The following is a 25417-nucleotide window of genomic DNA, read 5'->3' on the forward strand; positions in this document are numbered from 1 at the left end:
GACTCTTTCTGGGGGAAGATCTTGTACCATAAATATTAGTCTTGGGCCTGGATCAGTTTGACCAAAAGTGATTTGTAATATTTGGGGTTCTGCTTCGTGTAGTCCTCTGTAAGCAGAATGGAGAGGTCTGCCACAGGGCTCCTGAAGAAGATGGGATTCCCTACAGCAGTGGTTCTCAACCTGCGCATACCCAGATGTTTTGGCTTTCAGCTCCCAGAAATCCTGGTAAACTGGCTGGGAATTCTGGGATTATGGGCCAAAACATCTGGGGACCCACAGGTTGAGAACCACTGCCCTACAACATCTTTTCTTCCTCCCCAGCAGTGCTGACAATTTATTTGGAAAAGTTCCCTAGGCTCCTCCTCCAGAGAGGGTCCTGCTGAGTACTCGCTTTCCCAGCAGCACTTGCATGGGGCAAGCATTGAAAATTCTCTTAGTTTCCCTTGGAGCTTGATGGGAGTTGAATTTTTCTCTCTCTGTATTTCTCAGTGAATAAAAGGCCTCGTTGTGTTCATGTGCTAATTGTCTGAGAATGGACACAAATGGCTACTACAATTCCCAGAACCCTCTCTTGCCGTTTGTCTTGTTTTTAAAAATGTTATGGTAAAAAACTTAAAACAATTTTTAAAAATCAGTAGATTGGTGAATTGTTCTGAAGCTTGGCAGACCTGTAGTTGTAAATGGGGTCCAAAACCAAGGTAGGTTTCATGTAGATAGGCCTTAAAATGACTGAGGATTGAGCCTTTAAATTTTCTCATTGTAGCCAATGGACCAAATCTTTGCCAAATGAAAATGGCAACACTCCCCCAATTCATCTAAGTTCCCGGTAAACAGAATGAGGGCTTAGCTTAAAATGGACCCCGAAATGATATGCCTTCTGACCAAATTGCACAAGCCTAATAAATATTGGTTAGTTTTAAGGTGCTGTGAGGCTCTTGCATCCCCCCTTCTTCCTTTTCGTCCCTTGTCATTGTTATTCTCATCGGTATTGGCCAGAATTCTATATATGCTACTTAGTTTTGTTACCATCTTAGTTATGTAACTAAACCACATTTCTTGGCCTGAGCCACCTCATTTCTGACTTAGGGTTCATCTACATTGTAGAATCGGTGTAGTTTGACTGGATTTTAAATGCCAAAGTGCAATGCTATAGAATCATGAAATTGTAGTTTTACAATGTCTTTTGTCTTCTCTGTCAAATAAGGCTGATGCTCCATCAAACTACATCTCCCATGATCCATGTCCTATGTATACCTGTCACTTGTTGTAATGACATTTGAAAAAGGGTATTCCAGGCTCTAGCCCAGCCACAGACTTCCAAGTTGGCTTGCTGGAATTTGTTAATGAGATTTTGCAAAGAATGCTAAAGGACCAGGACTAAACCAAGCCATGATCTGACCCACCAGGCATAGAAAATAGTTTCCATGAAGCTTACTCCATAAACTTTCATCCAATGGCTGCTGAGGCCATTACACACATCTAATCTCATAGCCTCTATCTTACCTTATAAACTCTATTTGACCTCACATATTAAAAAAGGAAAGATTAACATGAACATCTGGGTACACCAGAGGCACCATTACTTAGGCCTAATCTAACAGCCATAACTCTTGAAGCCATGACAGGCCTGGGGATTATACTGTAAAAGTCATAACATCCGAGCACTTGGTTGGATGCATAAGTAGAAGGAAGTGCCTTTCAGTCATGTTCTCGATGGAAAAGAGTATAAATAGATCTCCAAATCTTGAGTTTGGTACATTTTTTGGTACAGTCCTCCACTGAATGGTTTGGAGACATACAGTGGTGAGTCTGGGGGGCTGAGGGGAGAGACATGACATAGATCTGCCTGTAGTACACTTATGCCACAGTTTGAAATATATAATCTCAAGTCTGTGCATTTCCGGTGATTAAAAATGCTTTTAACTCTTCTTCAATAGAGTTTGAAAAATGAAGCTTGAAAAAGTTATTTCTGGAGTAGTGGCTGGAATTGCACAACTAGTATGGTTGTTGTCATGCTTGCTAGGGGATTCAGGGAGCTTCAGTCTTCATTTTAAGTAACCTTTTTCCACCTCTGTTCTTGAAAATTTAAGTCCATGATTTGAGTTTGCAAAATCCAGTTATTATAATTGGAATAATATGTAATCAAAAATGAATTCCTGCACACTCTATCTCTTTGCAAGAACGCATAAACTGGATACTCATAAATGTAGTTCATGCAAATGAAATATTCATGTTTGCAAACACATACAAACTCATACCACTGTCATGCAGTTGGATTTAGAAGCAGGTGTATGTCGCCACATAATGTGAGAATTGGCTGTCAGTGGGTGCCATCTGTATAATCATTATCGTTACATTTAAATAGAATAAGCTATTTAAAAGAATGATTTTTTTAAAAAAATCTGTTTTTTTTATAGGATGAGGTGTTGGATGTACAGTATGGGACAGTGGAAGATTTGCTCAGGATTCAACATATGACAAATATCTCTGGAAAAATTGCACTTTTGAAGTTAGGACATCTACCTTTGCTGTACAAGGTTAGTTGCGGAATTAATATTATTTATCCTAGTCTATCATTGCTTTTCTTTCTTGGGTTTTGTAACTGCAGACATTAAAATGACATCTAGTTATGTGACTTGATCTTCTAATGCTATATTTATTTTCTGCCATTTTACACTGCAATCCTTGTGGTCCAGATTTTCTTTTCCAACTATTTTCTTTTCCAACCATTCCCTTAAAAATTATGAAGCACTGTTATTGGATAACTCTGCAGGAAGCAAGAGAAGTATACAATGTATTTCAAAAGAGTGGCAAGGTAGACATTGGGGGTAGAGCAAACGCAGTTAAACAACCAATAAAATTCAAGGTTGTTGAAAGGATAATCCTTTAAAAAATGACAACTACAGCAAGATTCCCTTATTCATAGGAAATGTGTTCCAAGACCTCCTGTATACAGTTCAGGCATGGGCAAACTTTGGCCCTCCAGGTATTTTGGACTTCAACTCCCACTATTCCTAACAGCCGATAAGCTGGCTCAGAATTCTGGGAGTTGAAATCCAAAACAACTTGGAAGGCCGAAGTTTGCTCATGCTTGATATAGTTGAAACCCCAGAGAATAACAAAATCTATATTATGACTATGCTTAGGTCTGGAGGCATATCACAGAATCACATTGGAGACGCTAGAAAGGGCTAAAGCATTTCTGACATGTGTATGTGATTGTGTATGTCTTTTGGGAGACGGGAGTATGGGTAAGTGGCACTGTGGATAACAAATCTATGCATAAAAAGGTCATACTGTAGAAACAATACAGCACATGAAAAGCCCTCTTCACCTGAGCAGCCAAAACAAAAAGTCAACTAGTACTGAGTCTACTACACCATGACTAATTTAAAATGGAAATAAAATAATGACTGTATATACTCATGTATATGTCTAGTAATTTTAGTCAAAAAATTGACACCAAAATCTTGGGCTGACTTCTCCCTGTCAATGTAAGTGCTGTACCTTATCTTTTAGTAAACAAGGAAGTCTTTCCTTCTCTGCATAGAGTGGTGAGAGGTGAGGACTGAATCTGTCCCCTGAAAAAACCTGAGAGAAGTATCAACCCTTCTGCTCTCTCCACTGCTATGCTGCTTTTGTCTCTTTGTATGTCTGGGTGGGAAATTGTGCTCCCCATCAAAGGAGCAATGAGAGTAGGAGGAGTCAGTGCTTAATTTAGGTTCTTCCAGAATGGACTAAGCTCTTGTGTTTTGCCACTCTACTCAAAGGAGGGGATGGTGTGTGTAATTGTGTGTGTGTTTTGGTATTGTGCTGTACCTTTTAATAAAAAAAGGATTCATCCCCTTCCCTCAGTAGAGTCGTGAAATACCTTTTGAATACCTGGGTGAGAAAATGGTAGTAGCCTTGACCAGGGACAGCTGGTCTCTGAGCTCGCCTTGGCACTTTCCCCTCTCCATGGGAGGATCCTCAACTTATCAAACCCATAATTTTGCTCCCAAAACCTGCACTTAACTTATACTTGAGGTCAATTTATACATGAGCAATTTAATAGAAATCCAAAAATTCTATGGAATTTAGACACACGTTACACAGAAATAGCTTAAACAGAACAATACTGCATTAAAAGAAGATTGACAGCTATCACTTGCAATTCATGCTTTGTAATGACTGAAGTTTTTAGTCTCAAAAGGTACAGAATCATATTGCGCATAAGGCAGGGGGGGAAGATATCCACAGAAGAAGAATACATAAAAGATTTAGCAATGCAATCACACAACTGTTATGAAAAGTCTGGCAGATACCATTCAAAAAGAATATATTTGTCTTCTGCAGATGTTATCAGTAAGCAGCAAAGCAACAAAATTACTAAGAAATCATCTTGAGTTCACACTGTATTGCAGGGTAATTCAGAAATATTAATTAATTCATCGAAACTTCAGATTTTCCATATTAAAAATAAAACATTATACTGTAACAAAAGAAAACTTTGAACCTGATACAATAAAGACAGAATTTTCCACTGTTTCCATAACTTAAAGAACAAGTCTGAGCTACAAATATTTATAGGAATGGACTGTTACATAGCAAAGTTATTCTGAGACACCAGCATGTCAACATTGATCATAGTTGTTCATCTGAGATAGGAGTTTTACACAGTGGAAATCAGCAAAATAGTGACTACCAAAATCAGCTTTGAAGCAGCACAGTGATTTATTTACAGAAACAATTGAAAGCATTGTTTTAAACTTTAAAGCGAAATATGATGTTATAAGATGTCAAACTTCCAGAAATGGAAGCTAAAAAAGAAAAAAGTCAGTCAACACTCAGCGAACCAGAATATTAGAAACCTATAAAAAATTGAAAATGTACCCCCATATTTATTTGGTTCAAGCTGATGATAAATCTATCCATAGGTGGGGAAAAAAACACACACACAACTTGATCCAATGATATATGCAAGAACTGAAAATGCAGATATACAAAACCACATATTAGATCTGGTTGAATCTACTTCCAGCCCATTTCATTTTTTATGTGCATAAACAGTACCATCTCATCCCCACATTAATTTATAAAATATATATTAAAAGAATTATATATGGTATGTATTTTCTCTCAAAGTATACATTCTAAAATATATCTTTCAAATGTATAATTTAAAATATCCTCTTTTTTAATGGTAAAGTTTCTCAGAACGTCTTGGAACATCTAGTTCATAACTACATTTCAGTCTACAGATTAGTCTAGAAGCTGCAGAGCAAGTCAGTTTGTGTCAAAATTAGCAAAGATCAAATTCCTTCATCATCCTTAGCAAGGATACAAGACAAGGTGGAATGTGAAGGTGGAGAAAAAAATGAAACTGATGAAGCACAAAGGGCCAATTAGGTTTTGGAAAAGGTGCTGATCTCTGAGACTCCAGGAAGAGCCAGGGTGATAAGAAATCCTTTTATAGAGATGAATGTTTTCTAAAAGAGGGTCATTCAATGATAGAGGGAGCCAATATTTGCCCTAAGTGAGAGCATCCATGGAAACTGTCCTGGGATCACTGGAAGAGAACGAGATTTGTGAGAGGATGAACCTTTTGTGCAGATCAGTAAGAACATTCTTTTAGCTTGTTTTTAATATGAATGTACACATTTTTACAAATGTCTTCACTTGGGAGCTTCAAATAATGTTTAAAATGTTATGAGAAAAATGAAACTCAAAAGACTTCTTCATATAGGCTCAATACATTGAGTGTTTGAATTTTATTTCCTGCATATTAGCCATCCTAGAAATCAGTCTTCCTCTCCCCAATCCCCCAAGAGATTTTTCATCTTTAACATTGGTCTAGCAGATAAATACAATACCGAGGAACAGCTATAATTCAGCTGATGTAAATGGAGAAAGGGCATTTCAATGTAGTACTTCATCTTCATCATCCTATTATCATCATGGATTCTTTCTTTATTCAATTCTGATCAATTGATTGATTGACAGACTGCATTTATCCTCTCTCTTTCACCCGGCATGGGACCCAAGGCAATTTACAATAATTTGAAATAAAAGTCTATTAAGTCTTATTTTACAAACGTTTTTAAAAAGAGAATTAAACAACAATCCTTAAAAATAGTGGTTAAAAAACAGTTACATCACTGATCATAGAAGGTATCTCACCTGTTACCAAGGAGGCTGTCCAAACCTTGAACCGGTGCTTGGCTGCTGTGTCGGACTGGATGAGAGCTAACAAATTGAAACTGAATCCAGACAAGACAGATGTCCTACTGGTTAGTCGTAAGACCGAACAGGGCATAGGGTTACAGCCTGTGTTAGACGGGGTTACACTCCCCCTGAAGACGCAAGTTCGCAGCTTGGGAGTGATCCTGGACTCATCGCTGAGCCTGGAACCCCAGGCTGGGCGCCTGTACCTTGGGAAGTCTGATCTGGCCACAGTGGTCCACGCTCTTGTTACATCCCGAATAGATTACTGCAACACGCTCTATGTGGGGTTGCCTTTGAAGACTGTTCAGAAACTTCAATTAGTACAATGGGCAGCGGCTAGATTACTCACTAGAGCATCATACAGGGATCATACCACCCCCCCCCCCCCTGTTATGTCAGCTCCACTGGCTGCCAATTCAGTTCCGAGCACAATTCAAAGTGCTGGTTTTGACCTACAAAACCCTATATGGCTCCGGCCCAGCGTATCTGTCCGAACAGATCTCCTTCTATGTCCCACCTTGAAGTTTAAGATCCTCTGGGGAGGCCCTGCTCTCGGCCCCACCTTTATCACAAGTGAGACTGGTGGGGACAAGGAACAGGGCCTTCTTGGTGGTGGCCCCTCGCCTGTGGAATTAACTCCCTGGGGAAATTAGGTCATCAACATCCCTCCTCTCTTTGACAAGGAAGTTAAAAACCTGGATATGGGACCAGGCCTTTGGGTAAGCTGGCAGATGGATAAAAGACAATGACGACCAGAATAGGAAAGGACTATGATAATGCTGGATGGATTATGGATTTATGAATTGGCGAACATTGACCACAAAATGACTTTATTGTTGCTATTGTATTAATTTGATTGTTTTAACTAGTTATTGTTGTTGTTATACTGTATTTTGTATATTGTATTTTGTGAACTGTTGGGCATCGAATTGTGCCTTTTGTAAGGCAGCCTGAGGCCCCCCTAGGGGGTTGAGCAGGGTGGGGTATAAACACTTGAAATAAATAAATAAATAAAGTAGAAACATAGCACACCAGATATGCTACTGCTAACTATATTAAATCTCAAAGACCTGCTTAAACAGAAGGGCCATCGTTTACTGGTGGAAGGAGGGAACCAACTGGGCTCCTGTGTAAGGGAGTTCACAGTCTGAAAGCAGCCACTGAGAAGGCTTTCTGCTTCTTCCTTCTCTTTGACAATTAGGAATTCCATATTCATGATTAAAGGCTTCGAGCATTCCAATATGGGAGAAGATCAATGGGGCATGTTTTCAAACCCTATTGGTAAAGAGTTTCAGAGGGATATGCAATATTTAGTTATTTAGCATATACTGTAGTTATCTCACTTTTCTTCTAATCTGATTTTAGGCCAGTTTACAAAGGGGAAGGGGGGAGGACAAAATCAATTAGTACCCAGTCATTTTCAGGTAGTATCATTTAACAAACTCTGTGGCAAATGCAATAGATATAAGAAGGAGAGGCAGGGCAGTGAGCCAGAAATGAAAAGGGGAATTGTTGTGTGTGTGTGTGTGTGGATCTGCAAACTCTACTAGCTGGTGATGGCTGTCTCTCTTTGTCATGTGATCAGAGTTCAGAAAGAGAAATCTCAATCTCAGACAATATTTCTTGTCCTGTTGGAGATGCAGACATGCCCTGAGGTGAAGCTCAGCATAACACATTGTCTGTCTAACCTCCAGCTTTTGGGATCTTACCAGGTCTGTTGGATTCTCTCCAAAATCCGAAGCTTCCAGCTGCAATGAGACACAGTGAGTGTCTCAGAACTGGAAACGAAAGCAAAGTGTGGAAGAAATGGCCAGATGGGACCTGGAGGCTGTATTTCACATATCTCCAAGCCCTTTGAAGGTGCTTCGTGCTCCCTTTAACCTGTATCACAGTTTGACAGAGTAACACAGTCTGAATGGCTCCTTTATCCCAACCCACACAAACAAAATGTTATACAAATCATAGCACCAGTTTACTGATTCTAAATATATGAAACTTTACTGTTTTTTTTTTTAAAAAAATGCGTATCCAAAAACAAGGACTCAAGGGAATTATCCAAGTAAGTTAAAGAACAAGGGGGAAAAAAAGGAAACAATTTCCAAACAAAACACAGGATCAAAATAGAAAAGTAAAAGCGTTGGTATTCTCTAGAAGAAGCCCAACCCAGGTATAGAAAAAGAGCAGGTAAGAAAAGGCTTAAAATCCAACAATTACAACAACAAAAAATTTAACAGGCTCCTTGTGAGATGAAATGTACTCATCCTGACAACTCACACACTTGGAAGATGTGCACAGCTTTTTGCAGAAAAAAAAAAAAAACCCCTGCCTGAGCACAAAACAAGCTCGGTGGCTTTCAGTGGAAGTATCTGGTGAACTAACCCATTGAAATCATGGGCATTTGCCCATTCTTCAGTTTGGCTGGACTGCAGTCAGTTATGAATCAGGGGAGAAAAACACACCAATTTTTTTTGAAAAAGTAACTCTGACTTGCACCACATCAGGTGCTGTGTTTGGGAAGATTATCCTGTTTTAAATAGAAACCATCTTAGTCTCAAATATTGTTTTCAGCTAAAGAAAGTCAGCTATTTATCTAAATGATTTACATCAAAACTCATTATGTACATGAAAGGTCAGTAATCACTGTTGGAATTCAATGTCTCTTTAGCAGCTGGTTGTGCTCCTCTCACACAGCAATCCCCTGTTAAATGCCAGATATAATGAAACAGCAATCAGTGTGTACTGTCTATTTTAACCGGGTCTTGAATAAGATGCAGTAGTAATATTGCCTTGATTACCACATTGTGCAATACTCTATCCAAGGTGAATGTTATAAAGGTAAAGCTGTTCCAACAGTTCGTATGAAGGCTTAGTTTTCAGCATGCTATAAAGAGGGAGACAATGGGTGCTTGAGCTAGTAATAATTCACATTTGCATCCAAAATGCCAGAAGGACATTTATTTTTCACAAAAAATCCCCTATGAAATAGAATTTTGGGTAGAGCGAAGGTGTCGAAGTAAAATGTCCAGCTAAGGCCTTTTAGAAACAAATACATCACTACTGCATACTAGACTTTCATTACAGAAGGTAAACACCTATGAATTTATTTACAAAATTAAAACATTGTTATGGACTGTTAATAATTTCCTTGAAAAGAGTAGGATTCTGTCTACACATTGCAAATAAAATGCATTCTCCTTGCAAACACTGTGGATAGGCATTAATTCAGTGCAAGGGAAATAGCAATTTGCTGCAAAGTGCTCTCAATGTTTTTGAGGTGTGAACGGGTGGATCAGGATGAATCTAGCCAGCTACAATATCGCTACATATGAAAGGGACCCACTGCTGTTTTGCAAGCTAAAAGTAAAGCTCCCAGACAGAGTTTTGTTACTGGCATTGCTTCTGCTGATCATATAACTGTGCAACCTATTGTGACCTCATTAGACATAATGTCACCGACATCGCTTCTGCCAGGGAGCAGTGTTTGACAGGCAAAACAGTGGTGGGACAGTTTGATATGTGATGACAGTCCCATTGTGGTAGTGTCCCAATGAGAACTCTGTACTCAAAAAGAACTCCAGGGTGTTCCTGTGCTGTATTTGGCACTACCCTGGGTTATTAAATCAAGAGTCTGTGCAAATACTACTACTATTTCCTAAGTATATTTATACCCCGTCTTTTCTTTGTGCAACAGAGACTCCAAGTGACTTAACAATAAAACCAATGCAATAACAATTTAAAAACTAAAATATGCAAACACTAAAATAGAATTGAATATTAATGGTATCAAAAACTAGTAGTTAAAATCTATAAAACCGATTAAAGACATATCCAGAGTTAAAAACACAGCACCCCTCACTTGATCTTAAAAACCTCCTCCTTTAAAAGCCTACCTGAATAAAAAGGTTTTTGCCTGCTGCCAGAAGGGCAGCAAGTAAAGGGCCATTCTGCTCCTTCTCCGTCATTGTCTTGTTATTTCTACCCTGCTGTTCTGGTACGGCTGTACCAGAAGCTCCAACTTCTTTTTCTTTCTTTGAGTGTTTGCATGTATTTCAAAGTTCCATGCATTTTGCAATAAGGTGGCTTCCCTTGGTTTGCAATTATAGGGCCAATGACCCATCAATCATCATTAGGTTCTTTAGTTCCGCCCCTTTTTCTGGGTTTAGGAAGGGAAAAGGGGACGTCTAGTTCAATTCACACAGAGAAGCCTTTCGTACAGGATGTGAATCAGTTCCACCTGTAGAAAGTTTCATCTTTTACAGCTTTTGCTGGGGGGAATCCAGTCCCACAGTTCTACAGCCAGCTCTTTGCTAAAGAAATACAGCTCCACAGCTTTACAGCCAGCCTTCGCTGGGAATTGAAGACCCTTTTTCCTCTTGGAAATCTACAAAAGGACTCTGTTTGGTAAGGACCACTCGAGGCAGCCATAACGCAATTTGGACCGGGTGTAGGGGCCCACGCCAGCAGAGCATAAGACAGATTGCCCAGGTAGAGGTCAAGGATTTCCCTGATAGTAAAGAAACAGTTCATGAAGATAGTTGCCTGTCTCTTGTGGACAAGATTAAGAAAGCCAGCAGTTGATTCAAAGCCTTGAAGTATTTGTTTGATTTATTGAAGACCTAAGCAATAATAAAGAACTTTGTTAAACTTTCCAAGTTTCTAAAGACTTTGTTTAGGGAAATCCAAAAGACCTCTAATCTGAGGCACCCTCGGCGTCCCGTTGGGCATACAGAAAACACGTCCTGTCTACAGACTCTTTCACAGGCCCAGCGCGTGACAGCACACCTGCTTTATCTCTCTAAAAAGAGTCTGAAAGCAGCTAACACTGAAAGCAATGCAATGCAATTTAAAATTAAAAAGATAATAGAAACATTAATATAGAATAAAATATAATAAAGGCAAATGTTTTCCCCAACATTAAATCCAGTTGTGTCCAACTCTGGGGGTTGGTGCTCATTTCCATTTTTAAGCCGAAATGCCAACATTGTCCGTAGACACCTCCAAGGTCATGTAACTGGCATGACTGTACCTATTGATCTCCTCACATTTGCATGTTTTCAAACTGCTAGGTTGGCAGAAGCTGGGGCTAACGGGAGTTCAGACCACTCTCCAGATTCGAACCTGCAACCTTTCAATCAGCAAGTTCAGCAGCTCGGCAGTTTAACCCACTGCGCCACCGGTGGCTCCATAGAATAAAAAATAGAAATGCTAAAAATGCATAGTTAAAAAATCTATCAAAATACATAGTAATAGTAGTAGTAGTAGTAGTAGTAGTAGTAATAAAGGGACTGAGCACGTTGCAGCATATAAACAAAGACATTCAATGCCTTGTTACAATGAAATACAGTGAAACACAAATACACAGATAAAGACTTCTCCTTTCATTTCTGGCTCTGACTTATCTCTGGCTCTGGGGGAGGTACTTTTCTCTATGTCCAAACTGATGAGGCTGCGTTATCTGTAGACACTTCCTGGTCGTGTGGCCAGCATGACTGCTTGGAGCATCTTTTTGCCTTTTCCCTCTGAAGCGATACCTGTTTATCTACTCACCTTTTCACGTTTTCAAACTGTTAATTTGGCAGGAGCTAGAGCTAACAGTGGGAGCTCATCCCCATCCCACAGATTCAAATTGCCAACCTTCAGGTCAGCAGTACAAGGGTTTAACCCATTGCACCACCATGGCCCACAAAACAGAACACCCCCTAGATTTTAAAGTAAGTATATACATATGGACATAACCATTGATTGAAATCAATGAGTAATGAGAATACCATGTGAAACTATGCTTCAAAGCATTACTGAATCAGGATGTTTGCATGTAAAGAGAACCCAAAGTGTATTTCCATCTATCATTTTTAAATCTTTCATCAGTTTGCCAATGTGACAATGTAGGCCAATTGAATGTGAATTGTGCTTCAATGAGTTCTGTTATATACTTACTGAAACAGTATAGAGATTTAAGATTAAGTTGTCTGTCCAATTTATTATGAATAATATTAGCCACATGGTTTCCCCCTCCAGTAATCAATATTTCACAGTGTTAGACTACCTGAAACAATGTGATCTATTGATTTGGTATGTTGATAAAACATTTACAGCATCTATATTATCTGCAGTTTTAGTGATGAATATGCTTGAGTTAGTCATGAATGATATCTGTGCTTGGAAGAAAAGTATACATCTTTCTGACGAGGTATTCACATCTTTCTTTCCCCCCGAGCCATCTGTTTGAGGGTATTGCATTTCCTTTGTGTGTGTGTGTGTGTGTGTGTATAAAATTGTTTGTTCACATTTAGCATTAGCACTCTTTGTGCCAGGCCCCTACTCATCTAAATGATCAAATGGTACACAATAATCTGTATACTTGGCCTCACAACCTCATTTCAGTAGGCTGATTGTAAGAATTTCACATAAAACAGAGAAGGCACTAGTTAAAATACATTGGTGGACATTTTAAGCAAATTCTTTGCATGTTTATGGAGATGTATTTTACTTGGATTTCTTTTTTTCTTGTGAGCTATATTGAATCACAGCATAGACTGAGGTGTGAAATGCAAAGAAAACAATCAAGTACAAGTATCTTGCCTTTTTCTTTGCAATTACCTCTTAGAGCAGGCATGGCCAAACTTTGGCCCTTCAGGTGTTTTGGACTTCAACTCCCACAATTCCTAACAGTTTAAGTGGCAGAGGGGGGAAAGGAAAGGGCCTGAGGCTCTTAGGAATTGTGGGAGTTGAAGTCCAAAACACCTGGAGGCCCGAAGTTTGCCCATGTATGTCCTAGAGGGTGGAAAACACAGCAAAAAAAATTGTATCATTTTGATTTTAATTTATTTTCAAATGTTGTTAGGCACCACAATTCCATTACTGGGAGAAGGGGAAATATTTATTTATTTATTTATTTATTTACGGTGCTTATATGCCGCCCTTCTCACCCCGAAGGGGACTCAGAGCGGCTTACAAAATATATTTTCATACAATATTATATTATTAGCAAAGTACAATATCAGTATATATTACTATATTGCACTATACCATTATATTGTAATATTATTAGTAATATTACATGTAATTAAATGAAGGAATACAATAAAGCATTATAATAACCACCATCCCAGAAGTCACCTGACATCACTTCCAGTTTTAGGACCTCATCACGCTACAGCTTCTATCCACTTTAATTCTGGATACTGCCTCCTGCATAATTCTGGGCATTGTAGTTTAGGGAGGGGCTTTTAAATGGCTCATCCAGAGAGTCTTGTGCCTCACTAAACTGCAAACCCCAGAACTCCGCTGGAGGCAGCAATTGGATTTAAAGTGGATAGATGCTCTAGTGTGATCAAGTCCCTAGTGTCATAGACTGGCTTTGTCCTGTCTTGTGAAAGAAAATTGACTAAAATAGTACCTACACACCTTTATGATACAAAACTTACTTTACCACCTTGTGCAACTCCTCTGCTGTCTCCAAATAGCTTGTTTATTTCTACCAAGCTGTAATATTTATTTCTATTCTACAGACTCCTAGTATTTATGAAGAAATGGAACTTTGTCACTGACTATCAGCCCCATATATATTATTATGAAATAGCATAAAATTCTGTTCCTTCTCACTAGAAAACAGTTTTGCTAGAGTTTGGTAGGTGTGGAATGTCATGGGAGAAGAAAGAAGCTAAACTTCTGTGTTTTAAAGACATTTCGTTGCAGTTTTGGCGATACAGTTTAACTCAATTCAGCATGTCATAATATTCTACAGATGAAATGATTACGCATGTAGATGCCAACCAACATCAGGGGGTGATCAAGATGGGAAAAGTTATTAATATTAAGTAATTGACCAGTTAGGACAGAACATGGCAGCCTGATTTTGCCTGAGTCCAGAGGGAAGGCAAGAGTGTGCCTCCTCCTTTCTAATCTCCCCATTACTAATTTATGTAGTGCAAATAAAGACAAAGCAGGAATGTGGTAGGAAGAAATAAACTGAAACATTTTAAAAGTAACTGGAAAATACGGGATGGTAGAGGATTAAGTGAAACGCCCCCTGAAAAATCTGGAGAATGTGTGGATTTGTATCAATATTTGAATTGGATCAGTTAGAAACTGGGAACATGTACTGTACATTAAACAATTAATGACTTCATAATAGGATTTAGACAGAGGATCGTATTTGTATGTTGTGAAGGTTACAGGCATTTCTCGCTGAGAAGTAACATCTTCCTTATAACGTTCCCATGTGGGTTGCTATTAAGCTTCAAAACCCTCTTCCCTTTGAGAATCCTAAAGGACCTTCAAGTGTCATTGAAAGACACTCAAACACGCCTCGCATACTTTCACACACCTTTAATAATTTGCCGAGCATAACTTTTATTTCTAAGCCAATCTTGGATTTCCCCTGCTCTGAAGCTGTTTGTGTAGCATTTTATAGCAGCATTCGGTTATATGTGATGTTTTTGGCGATATATGGTATCAGTAAGGGAAGTGAATCAAAAAACTCATTGGGAGTGTGTTGAGTCATTTCTCTAACAGATAGTTTATATCATAGCCTCCAAGGAGAAAAGATAACATTTAATTCACTTTACTACTTGACCTTGTCTTCTGTCATATAGCGCTGGCTCTGAGAAGCTAAAGCAAGTTCAAAATCTGCTGATTCATGAGATACTCAAATTCCATTTTTAAGGAGTCTTTATGACAAATCAGAGATTAATTAGCCCTGGGAAACTGAAGGCTGGAGGAATTGCTCTTCTTTTTTTAATAACCATGTTTATCATTTTAATGTCAAATTTACTTCCAGCTATTTAGTTGATCACATAAATGTGTGATGAACTGGACCTGCTGCTTTTGGCATCAGATAAATTTGGAAGTTTACAGAGATCTTTATTGTCATTCACTGTGTCTTGCTGTAAGAGGTGGTTCTCCAAGGGAAAATGTAAGCAAGATGATAGATGGTAAGTGGGGCAGATACCCTATAATGGCATAAAACATCAACAAGGTTGACTGCCATTGACCATAATTAAGTTTTGCATTTGAACACCTGAACCATGGTGTTATGAATCATGGTTGAGCACTACCAAAAACTAAGAAAAACTGTGGTTACATATAATACAGTACTTCATGTGCTTCCTCAAAAGAAAATTCTGTTTAGTGGTGACTTTTCTTAGCAACATCACAATTCCATACATGTTTTCTCAAAATTGCTATATAATTTCATGTATAAATCTAGAAATTTCACATGCATAAAGTATTATATAAATGCTTGTACAAATCTCAACATTTTAGGCAAAACATTGACCACAAAAACCTGGGTTGACATATCCATGGGTCAAAAACATTACTGACTTATCTATAGATCAATAGAACTACTGTACCTAAAGTTTAGCCAAAAAAAGAACAGAGTGGGGAAAGGCAAGAGCTAAGTATTTCCAGGAGACCACCCCCCCCCCCAAAAAAAAGCACTGCTGCCGCCTCCTTTCTGCACTGCAATGCCACTTCTGGCCTTTTGTGAATGGCTGGGAAGGGAAATTTGCAATGGTGGTGGCGGCCTCAGGGGTGCCTGACCCTCTGAGGTAGCATTGGCCCCTTCCACAAAATGACTCCCGAATTCTCCATGTGTCACATCAAAATCCATAATTTAGGCCCCAAAACCCACCCTCAACAAATATATGATACATCAAATACATGAGTAAATTACATTAATGCCCTTGCAGCTTCTTTCCAGGTATATAAATTCAAATGTGCTAATGAAGGATGTTTGGAAGGGCCCTATCATTATAGTTGTGTGGCACTTCCATCCTCCCTGCTTGAAACTTGACAGGCAGATCATATTGTTGTCTCCTTTTGACAAAACAATATTTTCTCTGTTTTTTTTTTCCAAATCTATGAAAAATTATTAAAAATATAATCCATATAACGGCATATTTATACATGTCCTCTATATGCTCTATATGCTTCTGTGTTGCACTATTGTGTCCAGTACCATTCTTACTTTTTGATGAAGCACTAAATTTTGTAAAAAAAAACAAAAAAACATTAATTTTTACAAAATTGAGGCAAGTCTTTGAGTTCTTTGTAACTGTTACTCAGATTGAATGTTATGCAAAGCAGAAGGAAAAAGTGTTACAAAACCAGTGGTTCTCAACCTGTGTGTCCCCAGGTGTTTTGGCCTACAACTCCCAGAAATCCCAGCCAGTTTACCAGCTGTTAGAATTTATGGGAGTTGAAGGCCAAAACATCTGGAGACCCACAGGTTGAGAACCACTGCTCTAAACAATAAATTTATTGACTGCTTAACAGTGTGTGTGTGTGTGTGTGTGTGTAGATCAGAGAAAGGAATTATGTCCCTTCACAGATGCTGTTAGACTGCATCTCCCAACTTTACTCCTGGTTATGCTGGTTATTAGGCCTGGGTAACAACGGAAAAATTTGTTTCTAAAATCGATTCGTTTTTTGGGGTTTTTTGTGTTTCGTTATTTAAAATAATTACAAAATTTTCCTTTAAAAAAGTTCGATATTTACGAAATTTCGTAAATGTGAAAAAATTACAAAACAATAACAAATCGATTTCCGAAACAATAACGAATCGATTCGTTAATGGCGGACGCGACCGCGCAATACGCTAAAAAACCTCCAAATGGGACAGGGGGAACTTCAGAAGCTTAATTAAACCAAAAACAACTATAAAAACCCTTAGAAAACCAAAAACAACTATAAAACTTGCCCCAGACATGCGGAAATAATAACGAAGCGACCTCAAAACGATAACGAAATGAATACAATAACAAAATACAAAGCATTTACGAAACGATTTAAAAAATCGTTTTTTTTAAAAATTGCTCCAGACTGGTTCGTTATTGTTTTGTAATTGAAAAATTAATGAATTTTTTAACGAATTACGAATTAACGAAACGAAACCACCCAGCCCTACTGGTTATGACTCATGAAACTTACAGTTCAGTGACCTTTTTCCTGCTGCTGATTGAAACATTAGGTGATAGTTGTAATTGTATATTAGATTGTGCTGCAGGTTTTTGTGGATCCAAAACACTGAGCCAATGTGGTGTAATGGTTTGAGCATTAGACAATGGAAACGAGGGTTTGAATCTTAATTCAACCATGGAAACCAAATGGGTGACCTTGAGTAATTTGCACACTTTTAGCCTAAGAAAAAGGCAAATTCAAAACCTCTATGAACAAATATTGCCAAGAAAACTCAGGTTTCCCTTAGGGTTGCCATAAATTGGAAATGACATGAAATGCAAACAAGAACAACAATAGCACCAAAGACTGACAGTTTTCTTGTTGGATTTTCAAATATATATATTCTCATGTTACCCTGTGTGCTTGTGCCTTCTTTCTCTTTAAGAAAATTATGTATTGATTTTGTTTCTTTGCAAATAACTGTGGCTGAGATGAAAGGCAGTTTATGTGCATATGTGAGCAAGAGAATGATTGAATGCTGCAGTGAATAAATTTAATGCCACTAGCTCAGGGACCTAAGCTTTATTTTCTCTAAAGATGAAGTTCTTTCAAGGGAATTTTCTGGACATAAATTTCCTCCTTTCTTTCAATGAGGGCTTAGAAACCCGAAATCTGAAACTGGATGGTGGAGAAGAATATATATATATATATATATATATATATATATATATATATGGGCTTATGTGGCTTTTCCCTTATTTTCTGAATATCCTGGAGATTTCCAGCCAACTTTGTTAATTTTTAGTTGTAACTGGAGGCCATGTGAGGACATCTATGTACTGAAAGGAAGGGGAGTTTCCATCATTTAAATTTATCACAATGGCCTAGAGTGACATGAAGTTGAAGCTGTTGAATGAAATTGAAATGGCAGCTCCCAGGAACTGAGATCCAGTTCAGGGCATTGTTGGTGCCTACAAAGACCAGCTGGGAGAAAAGGTGGCCAGGGCATTTTGCCATGAGCTTTTGACACACAGTTCCAGGGTTTGATTTGTAAGCTTGGTGCACAGAAAAATAACTAGAACTTCATAGTGGCTTACATAAAACATTCCTTAATTCTATCACTGTTACTGGACACATGGTGGAATATAGCCCATGGCACTGTCCAGGCATTAACAAAGGATGTTTACTCAATGGCAGAGAAATTTGCTAGCTTCAGCCTCCTTTGACTTCACTTTTGCTAGACATACATAATAGATATAAAATTTATACTCATTTGTTATTTGTTCCTCTATAGAGAATGGTATTTCCTGATATTTGAGAAAAATGTAGCAGAAAGGCTTTTGTACAGTTTTTCTTGTTTGTTATGAAAATTCCCTGGAACACTTTCTAAGGAGAAGATACTGCACTGATTTTTTTTCTTATTCTCCTTAATAGAAACAAAGAGTAAGCCTCAGATGAGAGCTTCCACCATCTAAAAATACTCTGCAAATAAGTTAGAACTTGGCTAAATACAGGTTTCAACTTGGATAGAGAGCCTTCATGGGGATAGCAGAGGCTCCATACTGTTGTCTTTCACAAGAATATCACATAAGTAGAGGGGCTACCAATAGCATACTCTCTTCTTCCATGTTGGATTAATACACTTCATTAATGCATTCTCGGTCTATATGAGATTAAATCCAGAGATTTGAAGCAAATACCCAAGCTTCAAAGTCCTGCTCACCCAAAGCTTACCCTCATACCACCAGAGTTGAGCAAATTTCTTTTCTTCTCTTTTGGCTGCACATTACAGTCAACACTTTTAATCCATGGGTTCTACATCTGTGGATGTGTGGAGATAATTGCCATTTCACATATCCCCGGGGTCACTCTGGCAGTCATTTGAGTTGTTCACCATTTTCTATAAGGGACATGATTTTACTGTGTCATTATATATAATAGGACTTGAGAATCCACTGAATTTATATCAATAGGGAATCTTAGAACCAAATCCCAGCAATACCGACGGCCCACTGTACATTTATAGGATGATAAACAAATAAACCTGGTGCTTGGGATGTCCCACATAGCTAAAATTTTGAGTTATAGCTAAAGGAAACAGCTGTGGTACTTGTTCATGGTAGAAAAAACTAAGTACTACCTTGGGTGAGATGGAAATGATGAAAATGTGGATGGGAAGATTGTAAAGGAAATGAAAGTAAATTTTGCTTTAATAATTTATATGTTGGAGAGAATGGGGTGGGTTAGAGATAGCTGATATAATTGCAGGTTTAGGAAATCAGAAGTGTTTTCGTAGCTCAGCCAGCTGAGGATGAGGGCTTTGGTGTAGTCCAGCCAGATGAGGATGATGATGAGCGGTCTGGAGATGCTCAGACAGAGGGGGATTTGGGTGATTCTCTGTGTGAAAATGAAACTGTTTGAGAAGCTGACAGGCAGGAAGGGAGGTTAGATAGAGAATCAAAGCTGCTTCTGCAGGAGAAGAATTCCAGGTGCAAGCCAGGCCATGGGAAAGTGAGAGCAAGAGGGACTACTGAACGTCGAAGGAATGCTTTCATGCTTTGCTGTCCTTAATTAGGGAAATAATAGCTTTTGGTTTTCAGATCAAGCAATGTAGCAGATAGAGTAGGGAACTTTTGCCTTGGTTCTCGCTACAAGCCATGTTCTGGTCAAGTTTTGCTTTAAGTCTTGGGGATTTTACCACAAACTCAAGCTTATGTATTGTTCTTTGATTCTTGGATTACTCAAGTTGATATTATATTCCTTGTTTTTGGAGTATTCAACCTCATGATTTTACCCTGCTCCTTTCTGTTCATGCTTTAATCTTTGCATTGAAGACTTATCTCCAGTTTTTGAGACTCCTTTTATCCTTCCTATTTTGATTTTTTACTCTTTTACTGTGTGTGCTTTTTCAATAAATTGTTTATTTCTACGTTTGGCTTCTTGATGAGTATTTGAGCAAGGTGAACCCTAGCTGAGGCACAACAGGTGTGAGGTATAAGAACTAGTGCTTGGCAGCCGTGATGGTCTGGATGAGGGCAAGCAAATTGAAATTGAATCCAGACAAGATGGAGGTACTCCTGATCAGTTGTAACACCAAACAGGGTATAGGGTTACAGCTTGTGTTAGATGGTGTTACACTCCCCCTGAAGACACAGGTTTGTAGCTTGGAAATGATCCTGGACTCATTGCTGAGCCTGGAATCTCAGGTTTCAGCAGTGGCCAGGGGAGCTTTTATACAATTAAAACTTGTGCTCCAGTTGTGCCCATATCTGAGCAAGTCAGACTTGGCCACAGTGGTCCATGCTCTTGTGCATCTTGTTTAGACTACGGCAACACACTCTACATGGGGTTGCCTTTGAAGATAGCCCAGAAATTTCCATTAGTCCAACGGGCAGCAGCCAGATTTCTAACTGGGCGGCGTACAGGGAACATGCCACTCCTCTGTTAGGTAAGCTCCACCTGCTGCCAGTTTGCTACCGAGCTCAATTCAAAGTGCTGGTCTTGGCCTGTAAAGTCCTAAATGGTTCTGGTCTAAATTACTTGTCTGAATGCATCTCCCTCTATGAGCCTACAAAAGCTTTAAGATCAGCTGGGGAGGCCCTGCCTGTTCTTTGTCCCAACCTCTTTGCAGGTGCGATTGGTTGAGACAAGAGACAGGGCCTTCTCAGTGGTGGCCACTTGGCTGTGGAACTCCCTCCCCAGTGACATCAGGAAGGCTCCATCCCACCTGGTGTTTAGAAAAAAAAACATAAGATCTGGATTTTTACTCAGGCATTTGGTGACTAGGAAACTATGGAATGAGACTTCAACGACTTGAATAATGGACTATGGATTTTGGAAATTATTATGGATATGAGATCATGACTTGGTATTTTAGGTGGTTTTTTAATTTACTTGATTGATAGATATGCATTTTAATTGCTTATATGTTTAGATTGTTTTATATTTTGATGAGATGTGTTTTATTGTTTATCTATGCTCCATTACATTTTTACCGGATTTGTAAGCCACCTTGAGTCCCCTCCGAGGTTGAGAAAGGCGAGGTAGGAATTATGGAGAAGGTGGCATTTGTGGCCTTTGCATCCAAAAAGACATCAAAGGAGATATTTCATAGCTTTAGGAATGGAATGGGATTTGTATCATTGAGGGAAGATACTTAAAGAATGTTGAAGTTTACAAGTACCTTAGAATTGGGTTTGTCAAACTGCATTCATTCTATACAGATGAACCTTGAACACACTAGTATTTCAGGGAGAGATATTTTCCTATCTTGAAATAGAACCGATTGAAGCTGTGATGCTTTCCATGTAGAACATGTGATTTATCAGTGAGCTGTGGACTTTTCCCAATTTACAAAGGCAACAGAGGCAAAAAAAGTAAATTTTAAAATGTGCTTTGAAAAAAAAACTGAACCAATTTAAAGCTCTTCTAAAAGGTTTGTTAAGCCCAAAGTGATTTGAACAAAATGTCACTCTTTTAGGTCATTTCATGCATCCTGCGCAAGAAGTTTCCTTTTTAAGAGGATGCTCATGCAGAAGGGATGAAACAGTAATTTGCTGTTATGAGCTACATTCTGCTCATGCATAACAAACATTCTGGAAGCCTTCAGTGAATAGATGTTCACCTTTGCAACTCTTAAATGACTCATTTATAAACAGGTTTTATCTCAAAATATGCATAATTTAAGACCAATATTTCACAGAGAACTGCATTTTAAATATCGGAATCAGCTAGTGGGGGTATGGATAGAGTCCAATCTTATCAGAATTAGCAAAAGTCTGATTCCTCATACATCCCAAAATTATATTTGATGCAAACACTTCTTCTGTGCAGTACTTAAAGGCATAAAACTCAGAAAAAATCTAGCAGCTAGTCTCAATAACTCTCAGTAAAGTAATATTTCACCATATTAACATTTCAAGTACCTTTATTTTCTGAGAATCAGTGCATATTTTCAGAAAGCACATACATTTCCTAGCTCTCATCTCCCTAGGGTTTTCTGTCTTTCTTTCCATTTTGGTTCGTATGAAAAGTTATATTTTATGTCTTTTTTGGTAATCTCTCTGCTTTAATCTTCTAGCTCCAACCATCTGGGCTTTTTATGCTGATAGATATTATACAGGATATTTTATTACTCTGTGAATTTTAGAGAGGGAAGGATGATCTGGAGTGATAATGTCGACAGGGACCAGCATGATAAAATATGGCTCAGAATTTTACTATGATCTCTGCATATAATTCTGATGCATATTAGTAGATTTATGCATCATAAATAAAGCTGAACAACAGAAGCTACATATGGACTTTGAAAGCATATGGATATGGAAATTAATTGTAGAATAATAAGCAATATTTGAGTATTGTGGGGGATGGCTGCAAAAATAATATATTTATGGGAAAAACATTAAGGTTTTCATTCTATCACAAGGAAAACTTTTCTACACTAACATCTTACATATTTTTAAATCTAGAGTCAGTTTAAACCTTCAAAAAAGAGGGAATTAGGTAATAAATGCATGTTTCATATAGCCATAATCATTGAGAAGTCATAACTAATCAGGTTTTTTATTGAATGGGAGCAAACTAGATGTTTTTCAATGCTATGTTATTGCCCCAACATTATTTTCCACCTTCATCACTATGATAATTCATCTTGTTGATGGAAAGCTCCCCACTGGAGTGGAAATCATCTGTCGAACAGAAGATAAGCTACTGTATTTAATCTCAACAGATTGAAAGCCAAAGCCAAGGTCACAACAACATCTGATATAGAACTTCAATATACTGATGATAACATAATCTGTGTGCATTCAGAAGAAGGCCTATAAGCCACTCTAAACATCTTTGCAGAAGCATATGAGAAGCTCGGCGTCTCATTGAACATCGAGAAAACCGAAGTGCTCTTCGAGCAGTCACCAGCCAATCCCTCCACAATGGCAGAAATACATCTTAATGGTGTAATGTTAGAAAATGTTTATCATTTCCACTACCTTGGAAGCCACCTCTCCACAAAAGTCAACATTGACACTGAAATACAACACCTCCTGAGCTCACCGATTGCAGCATTTTTCCAAATGAAGCAGAAATTGTTTTAAGATTGGGACATCCATAGGGATACCAAGGTGCTTGTTTATAAAGCTACTAGCTGTACCCTGGCCACACGCTGCTGTGGCCTCAGAAAATAGGAATCCCGGACATGAAACAATCTGGGCTAGGGAATACCTCCCCACAAAGATTTCCTGTAGGAAGGAAGAAGCCAGGCTTTTAAGCTGTAAGGGTTTTCAAAGGTTATGAAGGTAGTCAATGTATGTGTATATGTATATGTGTATATATGTGTGCATGTGTATATATGCGTATATTTGTGAGTGCTTGTGTATATGTATATGTGTGTGGTTTCCATGTGTGTGTATATGTGTGTGTATATGTTTATGGATGTGCATATATATGTGTGTGTATATATGTGTTATGTATGTGTATGTGTGTATATATGTGTGTGTATTTATGTGTGTATGTATATATGAGTGCATATGTGTTTGTGTCGATATTTACATGTGTGTGTGTTGTTTGTTTATTTGTGTAGGCCTGGGCTTACTTGGGCCCTCCAGACATTTTGGACTTCAGTTCCCAAAATTCCTAACAGCCAGAACAGCATGGCTGTTAGGAATTGTGGAAGTTGAAGTCCAAAATGCCTGGAGGGCCCAAGTAGGCCCAGGCCTGGAGTATGAGATGTGTTACTGAACCCTGTGTCTCTTTGGAGGCCTGTGCAGCCTCCTCCTGGCGTGGCTCCTCCTCCCTCACTTACTCACTCCCTTCCCTTTCCATCTCGCATTCCTTGCCTGATGATGGAAAAGGCTTGCTTGCTTCTTCTGTCCCTCCGTCTGTCCTTCTCCCTCTCCCTCCCTTCCCCCTCCTCTCTTTCTCTCTCTCTCTCTCTCTCTCAGAAGGCTCTCAAGGCTGCTTTTCAGAGCAGCTTTGCTAGGCTGTTCTGGCTTCTCGGCTTGGCTCCCGAAGCAGGGAGAGGCAGCTGCTTTGCTACAGATGGGCGGGGCTAGGCTTTGCACATGCATGGTAAGGTATTTTTTATTTTTTAAGAATTGTAAAGCTGTTTTCACGGTTTTGGGTTTTTTTAAATTGTTGGTCATACCTTGTGGTTTGAGAAGTTTGGAGGCCAAATTTGATGTCAGTTGGCCCCATTGTTTGTTTTTAGGCTACTAATGACGACTATTAGCTTTTTATACATTAAGATTGTCCTCCCAACCCTGTTATACGCCTGTGAAACATGAACTGTCTACAAATATCACACTCAACTTCTGGAACTATTTCATCAGCATTGCCTCTGAAAAATCCTGCAAATTTCTTGGGAAGACAGGCAGACAAATATCAGCCCGGTGGAAGAAGCAAAGACCACTAGCATTGAAGTGATGCTCCTACACCATCAATTCCAATGGACTGGCCACATTGTCCAAATGCTTGATCACTGTCTCCCAAAGCAGTTCCTATATTCCCAATTCAAGAATGGAAAATGGAATGTTGGTGGACAAGAAAAGATATTTAAAGGTGGGTTCAAAGACAACCTTAAAAACTGTGGCATAGACATGGAGAACTGGGAAGCACTCTTGAGCACTCTTACTGGAGGTCAACTGTGGCCCGCAGTGCTGTGGAATTTGAAGAGGCATGAATGGATGGTGAAAGGGAGAAACATGCTAAGAGGAAGGTGCATTGAGCCAATCCCGTTGGGGACCGCCTTTCACCTGGAAACTGATTTCCTCACTGTGGAAGAACATGCAGGTCAAGAATAGAGCTCTACATTCACCTATGTATCCACCACCAAGACACTACACTTGGAAGGCCATCATATTCAGACAACGCGGGATTGCCTAAGTAACTAAGTAAGTAAGTTTTTGAAGGCTATTCACAGTGCAGGATTTATTCTGACATAAAACCCTATGTGGGATCATTCCTCCTTCTCTTCTTTCTTTTTGTTCTCCTTTTCTTGTTTCTATTGTGTGTGTGTGTGTGTGTGTTTTACCTGTAGACTTATGGTGACCCTATGAATTTCATAGAGTTTTTGGTGGACAAGGAATACTCAGAGGTGGTTTTGCCAGTTCATTCCTCTGAAATATAACCTATATCACCTGGTATTCATTGGCAGTCTTCCATCCAACTTATTATTTTTTTTTTCAGCACAGAAAGTGCTGATTTCTTTCATTACCTATGTTGTGAATGCAAGCATCCCTACAAAAAAACAAAAATATGTGAATTTTGCATGGAATATGTGAAGGTACACATTGATCCAGTAAGAGAAACA

General features: G+C 38.7%; 1 protein-coding gene across 3 annotated transcripts in view; it reads left to right on the forward strand.

Annotated features, from left to right (window-relative positions):
* NAALADL2 (N-acetylated alpha-linked acidic dipeptidase like 2) overlaps window positions 1-25417 on the forward strand; it is a 972343-nt gene that overhangs the window by 581017 nt on the left and 365909 nt on the right. For all 3 annotated transcript variants that reach the window (XM_067466051.1, XM_067466050.1, XM_060767493.2), the window contains one exon: window positions 2418-2537. In XM_067466051.1, the coding sequence (XP_067322152.1) occupies window positions 2418-2537 (120 nt within the window). The remainder of the gene's footprint in view (window positions 1-2417; window positions 2538-25417) is intronic.

This window comes from Anolis sagrei, chromosome 3, assembly GCF_037176765.1.
Source record: "Anolis sagrei isolate rAnoSag1 chromosome 3, rAnoSag1.mat, whole genome shotgun sequence".
Classification (NCBI taxonomy): Eukaryota; Metazoa; Chordata; class Lepidosauria; order Squamata; family Dactyloidae; genus Anolis; species Anolis sagrei.